The sequence below is a fragment of the Aquila chrysaetos genome, chromosome 2 (assembly GCF_900496995.4).
Source record: "Aquila chrysaetos chrysaetos chromosome 2, bAquChr1.4, whole genome shotgun sequence".
NCBI lineage: Eukaryota > Metazoa > Chordata > Aves > Accipitriformes > Accipitridae > Aquila > Aquila chrysaetos.
In genome coordinates this window covers 45,239,983-45,254,198 of record NC_044005.1, presented here as the reverse complement: position 1 = coordinate 45,254,198, position 14,216 = coordinate 45,239,983, and the positions used below count along the sequence as shown (strand labels likewise).

The window sequence follows — 14,216 nt, the reverse complement described above, 5'->3', positions numbered from 1 at the left end:
AAGGAGAGTAGTGCACCCTACACACCAAAATACCTTTTTAAAACTGGTTAGTGACTCTAGATTCTAGCACATTACTCTTACAGCACAGTACTAAGTATCTTCCACCCATTGTTTGGTACTGTAGAAAGGCATAAAACCACATACATGTACCATTGTCAAAGAGTTATGTCATATAAAAAAATGAAAAAAAAGCAACTAATCCTATTACACATATTAATACAAGTCAGAGTTGGAGGACAGGCATTAAACTTTTTACTTCTTGGGCAGCTTGCTCAACTGAAAAAGAATAAATACATTTCATTTAATTCCTGGCCCAGAAAGGGCTTGTAACATATGCAGATACTTCTGCAACCAAGGCATCTACTCTGGTTCTTGATACTGTCACTCTTTCATCAGAACTACCTCTTTTCAGTTCTCTCAACAGCACTTTTTGGTCTCCACTTTTATATTCTCTTGGCAGGAGAGAAATATGGGTGATTCAGGCACTCTTCCTATACTACTAGTAATGCTTTAGGTGCTGTAGAATGGCATGCTGAAAAGCCAACCCAGCTTTCAGAGATAAATCAATCAGTGATCTTTTGAGGTGTCTGTTCATCAGCTAACTTCCCTTGCAAAAGTCTACTTGATGAAAGACTAATGCTTGGAGCTTCAGCCATTATCTTTTTTGGAGTAAGGCAAGAATGCAGGTAACCAAAAGCTCTGCCACTATGATGAGTCACATATCAGTTCCAAATAGGAGAAAACACTTCTATTACTGCCATCACCTGCCCTTATTGCCAAAACAATTGCTGCAGTTTACTCTAGAGATCTACAAAATATGGACTTTTACTATGGGAATAGAGTATATTATTTCAAATACTTATAGAAAGTTCTTAGATAATGAAAGTATCTCCAATCTCTGAAAAATATAGTTCCCTCAACTTTCCCCCCCGCTACATGAATCAATAAATGATGCTTTCCATTATGCCTTCTGTTGACCAAAGCAAACCTCAGTTCTATATTTTTAATTTTTTTAACTGGAATTATTTATTGTTCTTACTATTTATTATTTGAAAATGTAAATCATAATTTCTTTTTGAAGGATAATTCACACTTTATCTCTTCTTCCCATTCTATAAAATCCAGTAACATATAAAAATCCTCAGATGAGCTGGTGTTGAGGGTAGAAGAATATTTCCCCGGGATATAAATCCCCACTCTGACACAGTGTCCTACAGAGGAAAATAATTTGCTACAGATGCATCACTAGGATTAACTTTTCCCATCCTCTGTTCACCAGCTAGAGATGTACTAGTTAGTACTGAGAAAAGAATATTCTACAATTCTACAAAGGAATTTTGAGTAGATATTCCTGCAGATTGCATTATCCCATCAAACAACAAAGATCAAGAATAGAAAAATCCATTTAGCAAATTTATCCATCTCTACCTTTTGTAAGATTGTCCTTTACAAATCCTTACAAGTATTGAGGCTTTCAGTACACTCTTTTTCTTTATCTATACCACCATGGGCAGATGTAATAATTTATTAAAAATTTATAAAGGGATTATTTAATACATCATTGAGTTGTTATCACATTAATCTAATAGCAGGTTAAGGCTTAAAGTGTTTTCTGTTCTTAACTCCAAAATTGTTCCCCCTCCCAAATCAAATCTGTATCTATGTACATAAACACATACATAAGAATGAGGTTAAAAAAAAAAAAAAATATATATACACACACATTCCTGAAGTCTAACTCTTCCAGTAGATTACCAAATTAACAAATGACATGCCATCCCATTGCTTTTAGTTTTGAAGGGAGGTTCCCAGATAATTGCTTTTAGATAACTAGGAGCAATAAGGCACAGGCTTCAAAAATTTATTTGTCCAGTGAGGTCTCCCCAAAAAGTGTTTTTTCCTTTCATTGCACCTAAGACTGTATTTTTCTTCCATTTATCAATCTCTTCCTATAGGATTTACACCAACCACCATCACCAAGATCTCCACAGGTTTTGACAAAGCATTGCCTAAGCATCCCTTTAAAAATAAAAACAACTGTTGTGTAGATATATCTGTAGGTAAGCACACAAGAAAAATACTTGTAAAACTAGGCAGATACCATGGAGGGTTATAACAGTAGGTACACTTGAAAATAATTAACGAATTGCCAAACATCACAACATCTGTCTACTATTAGATGATAATACACTTATTCAGGGCTTGTAGAGCTTTGCCCACTGAGACTGTTGCAGTTTTCATACCCACACAGGTATTCGTATGTAGTATCCATAATTCTTCTCTTCAAATCAGAATAGATTAATTGGTTTCTGTATAATGAAGATACACATCTAGAAATATATCTAGATTTTTTTTTCCCTTTTAAGTTGTGATTCAAGATAACAACAAATACATTTCCACATCTTCATAAGCAATGTTGTTCATTTGACAACACATTACCATTCACTACCTCAGAAACAGGGAAGAAAAAGAAAGAAGGTCAGGTAGCTGTTGAGAAACACAAAAGATGGCAGCTTTTTCTCTGAAATGTCAGTGTAAGAGAGGAAGGAAGAGGATGATAAATGGAATGAGAGCAATGCATTCCATATTCCTTATTGAGCCTCATGCAGTCCTCTAGCTGGCTCCAGTGTTTAGCAATTTGAAGGAGGACAAAAAGGGTTAAAGCTAATTATAAAGCAGTCTTTGATTCCAAAGTATGCCAGTGAAAAGAGAATTAGCACGTTATGCTTTGACATAGAAAGGCACAGTTCCCCTAATAACAGTTAAATGCTGGTTTATTACTGCTTTGCATATCCTTCTTTAAGGAATTAAATTACAAGCAATCTATAATTACATTCCTTTGTGCTTTGCTCATCTCAAACCTACATCCGTCAGATTCTTACTATTTTCTTCATTTTTCCAGCTCAGCTACAAAAAAGGAAGGCAGTTTCCATTCAGCTATCTAGAATGATCTCAAACTATCCTTCATTTAATCACAAAACCATCTACCCAGGCCTAATGATTGTCTCCCCAACAGGCCCTGTAACTGTGAACAACAGCCTAACATATCAAAAAGGGAAATTAGCATCTTCAAGTTAAAACAGACAGGAATATTATTTAATAAATCTAATTTAAATGTTACAGCATTTGACTAAACAATGTCCGTATAAATATGAATGATCCTTAAAAGAAGGAAAAAAATTATTATAATTTTATAATATATATTATTCTGTATATTTCCAGGTATCTTAAAATGGACATAGACTTCTGTACCTCTTCGAGAGTTTGTTCTTTTTCTAGTTATTACAGAAAAATGTCACTAGCGGGCAAGCTAACAAGCACTGAGGCAACAGGAAAGAGAGTCAGGTGTATTCCCAAATGTCCAGCCTTCCTTAGCTGAGAGGAATATATACCCAGTTGCCTTGTTGTTTATATTACTCTCAGTGTATCTAAATGGCTGAGAAATTGCACTGAGGTAACAAAGCAAGTAATAAAACTGTACTAAAAGAGTTAATCACATCCATCCAAACAACAGAAACTTATTCCATTTTAAGGGTTTGTCTGGTTCCTATGTTACTAATTCTACTGTGTTGTGTATTTCTCAGTAGGTTTCAGGCCTCTCAGAAGAGTATTAAGAGGGTATTTGAAAATTTCCCAACTTTCTTGTTTACAGTTTCAACTTCACATAACTGAAGTGTATTGCTATGGAACAATTATAGATTGCTGTCAAGTTCTATTTTTTCCCTGCATGGGAAGAAACGACAAAGCTCTTGGATCTTGAACCAAAAGCTACGGGTTTTTTTCATGTCTCCTCTGCAGACAAGCCTGGTCCTCCTCAGAATATAAAGCTTGTAGATGTTTGGGGATTTAATGCAGCCCTGGAGTGGACACCTCCACAAGATGATGGCAATGCACAAATCTTGGGCTACACAGTCCAGAAAGCTGACAAAAAGACAATGGTAAGAAATTGCACTGAGTTAGTGACTTTGTATGGAGTTTAAACTACTACCTGCTCTGGGAACACAGAGACTTGAGGAAAAGAGCTGAATTCATGACTCTCAGTTCTGTGTCCAAGGTGTCCTATGGCATACTGGAGGCAGTTAAACATTGAAGAACAGAATCTAAGAAGAACCAAAAGGCTAAGTATAGAACTATATAAAATGCCCAGTAGAAAATATAAAAAGAGAGACCTAGCCTGTCCCTTCTCTGGTGGTTACTCAACAGATAGCTCTACTTAGAAAGTGGAATTATATTTTTTATTTGAAATTATATTTTTCATAAATGCAGGGAAAAAACGAAGGGGGGGGAGGAAGAGTTAGACTTGAACTCAGATGCTGGGCATACTAGAGTATATACTGGGAGAGGTATGTATGCCAGTCAAACTAGAAAACATCTTTCTCATGGAAGTCCCCATAAAGAAGTCATGTTCCAAGGACACATCCTGTATCAGGTTCCCCAGATATGAGTAGGGCTAAAATGTGAAGAGTTTTTTTTTTCCTCAAAATGCAAGTATTCATACATCTATCACACCAGGCAGAAAATGAAAGTAAGAAAATATATCAGCTGATCTTCACAGGAAGCAACATAATATTAATTTCGCAGTCTAGTGTTAAATACCTGTCTACCTGTCTTTTCCTTGTAGCAAGAAGGATCTCTCCATACCAAAACTAGCACCATGTCTGACCTCTCATAGCATCTTTCTAAACAGTATAGTCTTGTTACAGGAATGGTATACTGTTTTTGATCACTATCGTCGCACAAACTGTGTAGTGTCAGACCTGATTATGGGAAATGAGTATTTTTTTCGAATCTTCAGTGAAAATTTGTGTGGATTGAGTGAAACTGCTGCAACCACCAAAAATCCTGCCTATATCCAAAAAACAGGTAACATATTCTTCAAAACAAAGATCACAAAAGCTGCTAAGTACCAGAAGTAATACACTGGTAAATGGAAAATACAGTATTACTAGATGCACCACTAGAGATATTTTCATTACTTAGTAACTAGCACTTATAAAGTATTCTAGCATCACGAGCCCTTATCTAGGGAGATCTGTACTAACACAAACATCTGTTCAAAAATACTTAATCACACAGTCTTCCTAAACTATATTATTTTAAGAAAATAATACAACTGGGGGGTTATATTTATATTCTGGGGTTAAAAGTTTAAGATGTCTGTGGTGAAGACTTCCCCCGCAGACATACGGTTTTCATATTTTTAACAGAAGCTGAAAACCCATGATTGCCAGGACCTTTAACTAAAGCATTAAACACGAGATGTGTTTTAGAGTAAAGTGAATTTAAAGATTTGTTATATCATAAATGCCATAGCTTTGAAGCTTCTCTAAATCATACAGGCAAATTAAATGACAAATACATTGTACACAAGTCAACAGAATTGAGAACACAGTTCTTACTATTTTGTTTCTTTGAATTGCAGGCACTCCTTATAAGCCACCTAGTTACAAAGAACATGACTTCTCCGAACCTCCTAAATTCACTCACCCTTTAGTAAACCGTTCTGTGATTGCAGGATACAACACCACACTCAGCTGTGCTGTAAGAGGAATCCCCAAGGTACAGATTACATCAGCTGTCATTGATACTGTTGCAACAAGCCAAGATGCTGCCTTAGAATTTGTGCCAGTTCAGTGTCACTGGAGCATAACATGACTATATTAAGAAAAAGTAAAGGTCACCCAGTTGTCTTCCACCTCACTCATAATTGATGCTTAACCAGAATGCACAGTGTCAGTGTTTTGTGTGGTTGTACACAGAACCAGGGGAGTCATACAGTCAAGGAGACAGAGGAAAGGACAGTCATTGCCTATGGTAACACCATGCCATTGAAAATGTACCATGTGTACATAAAATCTGCCCACTGAAGAAGGTAAACAACAACAAAGTATCTTCTCCCAATGTATATTTTGTTCTCTTTAGTCTTTCAAAAAAACAGCAGCTAATGTAATACACTGTTCCATTAACCTAAATGATACATAGGAACACCAGTTTTTCTGTTATGTCAATACATCCACATAACTTTGAGAATCTGAGTTATTTTGCAAAACTAACTAGAATAAGACCTGCTGTCATGTGTGAAGTTTTGGGTCTTTCTTTTTTTTTTTTTTTTTTTTTTAAATCTCACAGGAATATTTTCTCAGTCTAAATGTATTTGTCGAAGTCTCTTTGAAGAGTACAAAAATATGTACATTTTTTGTTAGTCAGGAACAAGCAGTAAAAATCTGTATCAGCTAGGAGCTAAATTTAGGTTTCTCAAAAAAGGGAAATAGGCTTTTTGTCTGCAGCAAAGGAATTTACCATGTTATGACATAATCTTGTCATAAATTTAAATTAGTACAATCACAAAAAATGCTGTAGCCTTTTCCCCTTCTGGCTGTTTATTTCCAGCTCCTCTCCCTTCCTCATGCCTGCACAAGGAGCTGATAGCTACACAGAAAAACATGTAGGATAATCGCTCAAAGTTCAAATTAACTCAAAAAAAAATAAAATAGTCTTAATGCAATCATTTGCTGCAGTTCATTGGATGAAGAAGGAGCTCCAGACAAAACTCAAATGTAAAAAGGAAGCATATCCATGTAAATAGCTACAAAATAACACAGTAGAAGAAATACCGGCAACTGTAGGCAAAATCAATCCTCCAGTAGCTGCCTCAGCTTAGATTCATCACGAAATGACAGCGTTAGTAATGATATTCCCTTTTGGTTAACTGACCTTTTTGTGCATCTGTATCCACTTCATTCAGTTTCCATGGTTTTAAGAAGATGCTAAGAAAAAACTTTGTATTTTACAGCTGTGAAATACAGCAGTTACAGGCTTTTGAATGTGAGCATGCTAGCTCTTCCTTCCACATTAGCCTGAAGGATACAAATAGTTCTCATCCTTCAGTACACCTAATACTCTTAAAGCAGCTTTTCCAGATACATTTCTGTACTTGCATTGCCCAATTTAACCTTAACAAAAAACATCTGTACCTACTGCAGAACTCTGCAACAGGTCTTCTTCCATGGAGAATAGCTTATGTTGATAAAGCTTTCAAATTCTGAATAACTATAGATTATCAAGCATACCTCAGATACGATCTGTATGACATGAAAAAGTTACCACTTCAAGCACAGCCAATATTCATGCCCTGGTAGCAGTGTTGAAATAAGACATATACCCAGAAAGATAAAGAGGCTATAGAAAAAGAAGCAAAAAAATTTGAGGCAGGAAAAAATCCAGCTGATATCTTTAAAGAAAATTAAGCATGGCAACTGCAATACACTGAATTGTATATCATGCAGGTCAAAGACACAACTGATTCAGTAGATTTCAATGCACTCTATAAAACAGTGCAGTAGTTTTATTTTTTTAATGGGTGAAGAAACAGAAGACATTAATTCTGAAAGTAAAACAGATGAATGCAGAGCTTGGTCTTCTACTCCTTAAAGTCTGTTTCTTCACTATAGGTAGGTACTAATGAGCTTGAAATAAACAGAAGCAGTTTGCTTTATATCAGATTTTTCATTTTCAAAATTTCATTTATAAAAATTAAAGGCGGATTTTCAGGTACCAGAAAAAAAACCACAATGGCTTAAACTCATACAGAGCCAACCACTTTATTGCTCAGCTGAACCCAACAGGAACTTTATTTTGAAATTTCTGAAGTTGCTAACAATATGCTAAATGGTTTGGAAAATCCTTTCCCAGCCCAAACCTTGGCATCAAAAGTTGGCCACCCAACACCTGCAGACCTTTATAACACTTCTGCTCTTAAACTGTGCATTTTAATTCCCCTTCTGTAAGGTACTTGAAGCATTCAAATACATTTTAATAAGCACAATTAAATAACTCCTGAAGGAATGAATTTGTAGCCAGTTTGTAGGTTTTTTTTAAAAATTGCAATAAAGTAGGGTACAGACCTACATTCTCTACCTCCTATTTGAGAGTTAAAGAAAATACTGAACATGGGAATTATTAGTTTCATGAGTTTGAACTGAATGAAGAGAGGTTCCTTGAAAAATTATAACACTGCTGTGTAATACATAGCCCTCATAATGCATAAACCTTTGAAGGCTAAATTAAAGCTGTAAGATCAGCTGTAAGTCTTCCATTTCCTACCTTCGATTTGAAAATTCTTCTTTTGTGTTCTTCAGCCAAAGATATTCTGGTACAAAAACAAAATGGATCTCTCCGGGGATGCCAAATACCGCATGTTCAGTAAACAGGGTGTGTTGACCTTGGAGATCCGGAAACCCACTCCATTTGATGGTGGCTGTTATACCTGTAAAGCTGTTAATGAGTGTGGTGAAGCTGAAATAGAGTGCAGACTGGATGTCAGAGGTAATCAGATGAATCTTATGGATAACACTAATACTGCAATGAAGAATGAGTAACAGATAGCTTAAAAAAACCACAAAAAAAACAAACAAAAAAAACATCGTTCCCCTTTAGCTAACCCTGACTTCTTTGGTGGTATATAAAAAGTTTGTTAATTATACGCACCAGCAAGACTATGTTTTTCATTCTAAACTGTTATGATAGAATTAGGTTACTTGCTAGGCATTACAGGTCTGAAAGTGGGCAATTATTACGCTTCTGGCTTAATATTTCTAGAGAAGATACTTAGCACGGGAATGGAGGTCTATTTACAAATAGTGCATTGTGGATAATTTTATTATCCTTTGTGCCATACTCTGTAATTGAAAGTTTTAAATTAAGTCATTAGCCATAAAAGTTAGTACATGCTACATCACAAATATTTTTCAAGCATTGATAATTTGTTTGTCAAAAGGGCCAGGAAAAAATCTCACGTGTTTATAACACAGTAAGAAATATTGACTAAATATTTTTGGTAAAGCTGCTACTAATGTATCTATTTGACAATATGAACCTATACAGCAGCACTTTAAATGCTCATCAAAACCAGAAAAACCTGTGAAAGTGGTGGGCATAACAGCCATTGATGGAGATCCGTCTTCAGCACAGCAAGCCTGAAGGTATTCCTACACAGCACAGAGTTCAGTATTTTACTCAGTGCTAAGTCAGGAACGTGTACACAGTACACCTTGCAGTGCTGGGCATCGATATCCTCATCGGTGTCTTGGCAGGAAGCAACTCAGCTGCATTAGGACGATGATGAACTCGGACTAAAAACTCTGAAATGCACAGCTAAGCTACGCAGCAGCTTATTATGACATGCTACTTTCAGTTCAATGGCTAGCTCCAGTATGTCTGTTCAGTGCTATACTGTACAGTGTAGACATGGCTCAAAGCTTAACACTATCATATTCTGAAGCTTTCCTTAGGAATACTAAATCTCCTTGGAATCGCCAGATAAAAGCAACTACCATAAAGCTTCCATATTTCACCTTCAGCACCAAGTCTCAATTTAAAATTAGCATCCTTTAATGACTGGTTTTTTTTTTTTCCATTCTCCAGCACCTCAGTAAAACTCTGAATCTCAATTCATCTGCAAGTCAAGGTAGGAATCAAAGTAATTCAGCTGGATAGAAGAACAATGGCTGTTTCGTTAGATATAAGATTAAACAGTCATTAGATATTCATGTTAGAGACTTTATGGAAATTTTATGATGTTGGCAGAGGGGTGTACTTGTTTTGATTTCTGTTTGTTTTTTTCAATAATCATACTAAGATCACATTCCTGCAAGGCAGTTTATTTGGTTTATTTTAAACTCAGGATTTCATGGGTCTCAACCTTTAATACGCTATGCTAATGTAAAAATCTGTAAGAACAGAAGACTTTGTTGACTTTTTTTTCTTAACTCACTATAAGCACTCCCTCTAGGAAACTGTTATTTATTAATATAGACCTAACTAGTATCAATAATCCGTGTGCATTACTTTAACCAAGCAAGCAGAGTTAAAATTACAATGCGTCTAGAAGTGTAATGTACATTTTAGACTTTAAAGAAGTGAAATAGCTATAATAAACAATTGACAATAAATCCTTCTCCCCATTCTCTGTCTCAGCATTGGAATGGAACTTGAAAAGAAGAAAACTGAAGAAATTGATGAAGGATAATTTCAGTTACATTTAGGAGTCCTGCTCATCTTAAAAGTCATAGATGTGTACTAGGAGGTGGCAGTGTCTTGTAGTGTCCTGCTTACTCAGCATGTTTTCAGACAGTGTTTCCTCTTTCCATACATTTGTTTTAGTTACACTGCCCCCATCTCTATGTGAAGAAATTCAGGGAAATCAAGATAAAACTTTCCTCCCATTACATACATAAGATATGTCTGAAAAAACCCAAATATTACAATTGTGTGCAAACCCAGCCCATTCTTAATGTCCAAAATGACCATAAATTCCCTACTTCTACAGTTCTGTCCATTTTCTCTTCTCAGAATTCTGACATTCTTCATAAGAAACAAGTAGCTCAGAATAATGAGACATTAACAAATTATTTGTAATATTTAGTCACCTTTCATTATACTGATCTCTGCACAATATAAAGTAACTTTCATTCCTACTGCTTTTACTGTCAGTGCTTGAAATAACCAATTCTGTGCTCTTGAGCAGATCTTTGCAGAATCACGTCTGCAACACACCATTTGGGAATCTCTGGCTAAAGCTACTGTGCTGCTTTACACAGAAAATAGTTTCTTTGATAATTACTCACTACTGGTTTTCTAGCTTTTAAAAAGACACCAGCATAGAATTCCAGTTGTTAGATGTTTCTGCAATCAATCATAGACATCATACTAATCTACTGAGATAATTTTGTACATCAGATGAAACAGTGAAAGATGTAACGAGGAAGATTATTTGCACGTAAATAAAAAGTTTCAAAACAAAAACTTGTGATGAATGCAATAAACTTACTGTCATCAAATATTACTGAAGGCTTTTGAAAGTCTACGAATGGTATGTATGTATTTTTGCAGATGATTTTGTCTAATCAAGTGACACAATAGCATTTCTGGCTTCTCACCTACTAGTTTGAATAGTATTTGGGGTGAGGTTTTTTTGGACCTGCAGTAGTAGTTAGTAGCTTCTGGCTGGTACTTAAAAGTACTTTTTCACTATCACAGTGCAAGAGAAGGAGGGAAGATGAAATTAATCCAGGAAGCATTGTCTTTTGGAAGAATCAACACAAAGGAACTTAAGTAATACTACTCCCCTGCCTCCAACATGCTGGTTGAGATAGGAAAGTGAGTCTGACACAGCATGTTAATTGTACTAAACAAGCAAATACATCTTCATAATAAAAACACTGATGATAATGAGATGTGTATTTTGATTTTTTTATTATGGTATCAGAACAAAGAAGAGTACTCCTCTAAAACCAAAGTCAACTTATCCAAGGTTAACATTTGTCTGTTGCACATTGTTATTATTCAACAAATAAATAAAAACTGATGGAAAATATGAAAACATGTTTACATTGTTTTATACTTTCATTTTCTGAGCAACACTATTATTTAAAAAATAAGGCACATACCACACATAAAAGTCAGAGATGTTCTATATTATACAGAACTTATAATCAGAACACAGTGGACTGAGAGGATCACCCCAGCATCTGTGGGACAATGTCTGCTGAAAAGCAGAGACTGAATTGCAAGAGCTTAGATTACAAAGGACAGTTTACCCTAAGGAGAGTTAGGTGCTATACTAAATACATTCTATTATCAGAAAGGTGTTTGATGAAGAGAGTAGACTTTCATGCTGTAATAGGGTACAATGCTGAAAGAGTACAAGAGAGTCCCTAAGAAAATGGCTTTTTCTGCTCAATTCTTAGCTGTTCAACATGAGTACAATGTTTTTGGGAAGAGCAGTGCTTCCACAAATGAACACTTATTTCACCTCTCAACTGTGAAAAGCAGTGTACTGCAAACTGATGCTTTCACTAGATGATAGTCAATTATTTTTTCACGAAATTTCATTGTTCAAATGGTCTTCAAGTATGAAATTCTACCATATATATAAAACATAAATGTCCAGTGCTCACAAATTTACTCTCTACCATTTTGAAGTCCTCAAACTAATGACAATCAAAGAAATGCCTCCTCAGAAAAACTCGCTGAGATACTACTTCTGGAAGTATTTCATGCAGGGTAGCATGAAAGAGTTAGAATCTAATTCTATAGGGCCTTCTAACAAAATGCTCTGCTTCTATATGAAAAACACAAATTAGTTTTAAGTTCCAAAACTTTCAATGACAAGGAGTGAACCAAATCCAAACCTGAACAGTTACAAAAAAGCAGCACACTCGAGTTAGGTTTCTAAAAATTATTCCTAAAAATGTGAATTCTGCAAATTCAAAATAGTAACCACTCCTTACACACTGAGAAGAGGAAAAGAGGAAAGGTGCACCTGCAAGATCTGAACTTTCTGTTATTAGTTCTAGAAGTGTCTTTAGAAAATTGTAGGCATTTATTGATGTTTTGCAAGCATACAGTATTGTCATTTATCTATCTGTTCCATGGCTGATTTTGATCCTGAATGTATAGTTCACTAATTGCCCATTAATTCCGTGTTGTTAATAAATAAATAAATTACTTTCATCCCAATGTGATTAAAACTACATAGACTGAACAGTTTCTCCCAAACCTAGCTGGCTAGGACCAACAAAGTACCTCAGAGTTTTCCCCCATCACACCTGAAAGACTACTTGACAAAAGACAGTTTTAACTAACTTTTCCTGTGTGGGATCTCCTCTGACGCAAAAATCAGATGGACTTATCTCTAAATGTCATGGCAAATATTCTTACCTCGTAGTTGTTAAGTACTGTTAGAAAGAAGAGTGCAAGTTAAGATCAATAGTAAAAAAAAAATATTAACATAAGCCATAAAGTTAAAAAAGTCTTATCTACTAGCATTCTCTTTTAGCATATTAAGTGCCTTTCACAGCTGACAGTGACTACTATCAAACACAACAGCCCTATTGAAGTCCTTTCAGTAGTGTTCCTGAGACAGAAAAACTCTGTTATTGGTCTAGTAAAAGATCCTTCTATATGAAAAGTATATGTAACTTCAGCATAACCTCCTCAGGCCCATTATTTCTATCCAGTTGGAAGTGAAACTGAAATTGTGGTAGCATCAAAAGTTAAAGTCAATTTAAAACCTATCAGTTCAGCCTGCTTGTTGCCAGTTCAGCGTACATGCCTTTCCTTCAAAGAAATTACTACTAACTGCTAATTACCAGGAATGGAGATACTTAGATGCTTTGATTTAACGTACATAACACTTTGCTGAAGCACGGGGATGTTGCAGAGCATTACTAAAGACACAGTATCACACAGCACAGAAGTAGTCAAGCTAGCCCAGGGCTTCACTTGAGCTAAGATACTGCTTACAAGAAATATCAACTAACCCAAAAATATTAGGACAACAAATAACACTTCTGGTACTCCTACTAGCTCAGTTCTCTCAGTGTGGCATTGCCTGCTAGCCAAATAAACCCTCAGCTGACATTTTAGCCCAGGATAACACACATTTCACACCACTGCATCAATTCTTTTGTGTTTCATCCTGTATTTCAGCACTGTTGTGTAAATATTATAAGTAAACAATGTTTACATGCTCCTGGCAATGGGAAGCTTCACTTAATACTCTTTATAAAAGCCACAAGATGGAATTAAACTGTCAAATGCAAGCAAACCTTACCAGAACTCCTCATTTCCTTTAGTTACTTGAGATTGCCTTAGTGCTCAAATCCACACTGTTATTCTACGAGCAAAAAATAATAGCAAAGTAAGTTAAAGGTTGATCAGTACTTCATAAAGTAACAATAAAAGAAAAAAAGAGTATGAATCCCAAGTGGAAAAAAAATTCAAAAGCCAAAGCATAACATAAAGAAAACCATCAAGTGTAATTCTAAAACTGACTAAACGTTTCAAAGATGAAAGATTGGCTCCTTCAAGCCTGTATCAACTATTTTCTTTTTTACTAATCCGACTCTAAAGCATTACTCAAATCTTACTTAAAAGCCATAAAATTGAGCTTCTCTTCAGGATGCTCACAAACTGAACTTCGGAGCACTGATGGGACTGGGGCGGACAGGGGGCAGGCGGTGTTGCCTTCAATGCCAACACCTCAATTTTGGGTAGTGGCTGTAGCAGGATTTGAGGAGAATTTAAAAATCCACCCCCCTCCAGGGCCACAGGTGGGAGCTGATTAGGATACCTCGCACAGCACCCCCCACCCTGTGTGGCAGCCTCCCTACTCCCGGGGCTGCCCGGTTTTGCCCCGTCAGGGCCTAGGGACC

General features: G+C 35.9%; 1 protein-coding gene across 2 annotated transcripts in view; it reads left to right on the top strand.

Moving 5' to 3' along the window:
* Window positions 1–11,349, top strand: part of MYBPC3 (myosin binding protein C3) — a 62,058-nt gene extending 50,709 nt beyond the window's left edge. Inside the window, exons 30-35 of one of the 2 annotated variants that reach the window (XM_030006577.2) lie at window positions 3,799–3,938; window positions 4,704–4,863; window positions 5,423–5,559; window positions 8,139–8,325; window positions 9,424–9,466; window positions 9,976–11,349. In XM_030006577.2, coding sequence (XP_029862437.1) covers window positions 3,799–3,938; window positions 4,704–4,863; window positions 5,423–5,559; window positions 8,139–8,325; window positions 9,424–9,434 — 635 coding nt within the window. In that variant the 3' untranslated portion in view covers window positions 9,435–9,466; window positions 9,976–11,349. Of the gene's footprint in view, window positions 1–3,798; window positions 3,939–4,054; window positions 4,679–4,703; window positions 4,864–5,422; window positions 5,560–8,138; window positions 8,326–9,423; window positions 9,467–9,975 lie in introns of those variants that run through there. The other variant, XM_030006578.2, reaches the window with a different exon arrangement.
* Window positions 11,350–14,216: the final 2,867 nt, after the last annotated feature.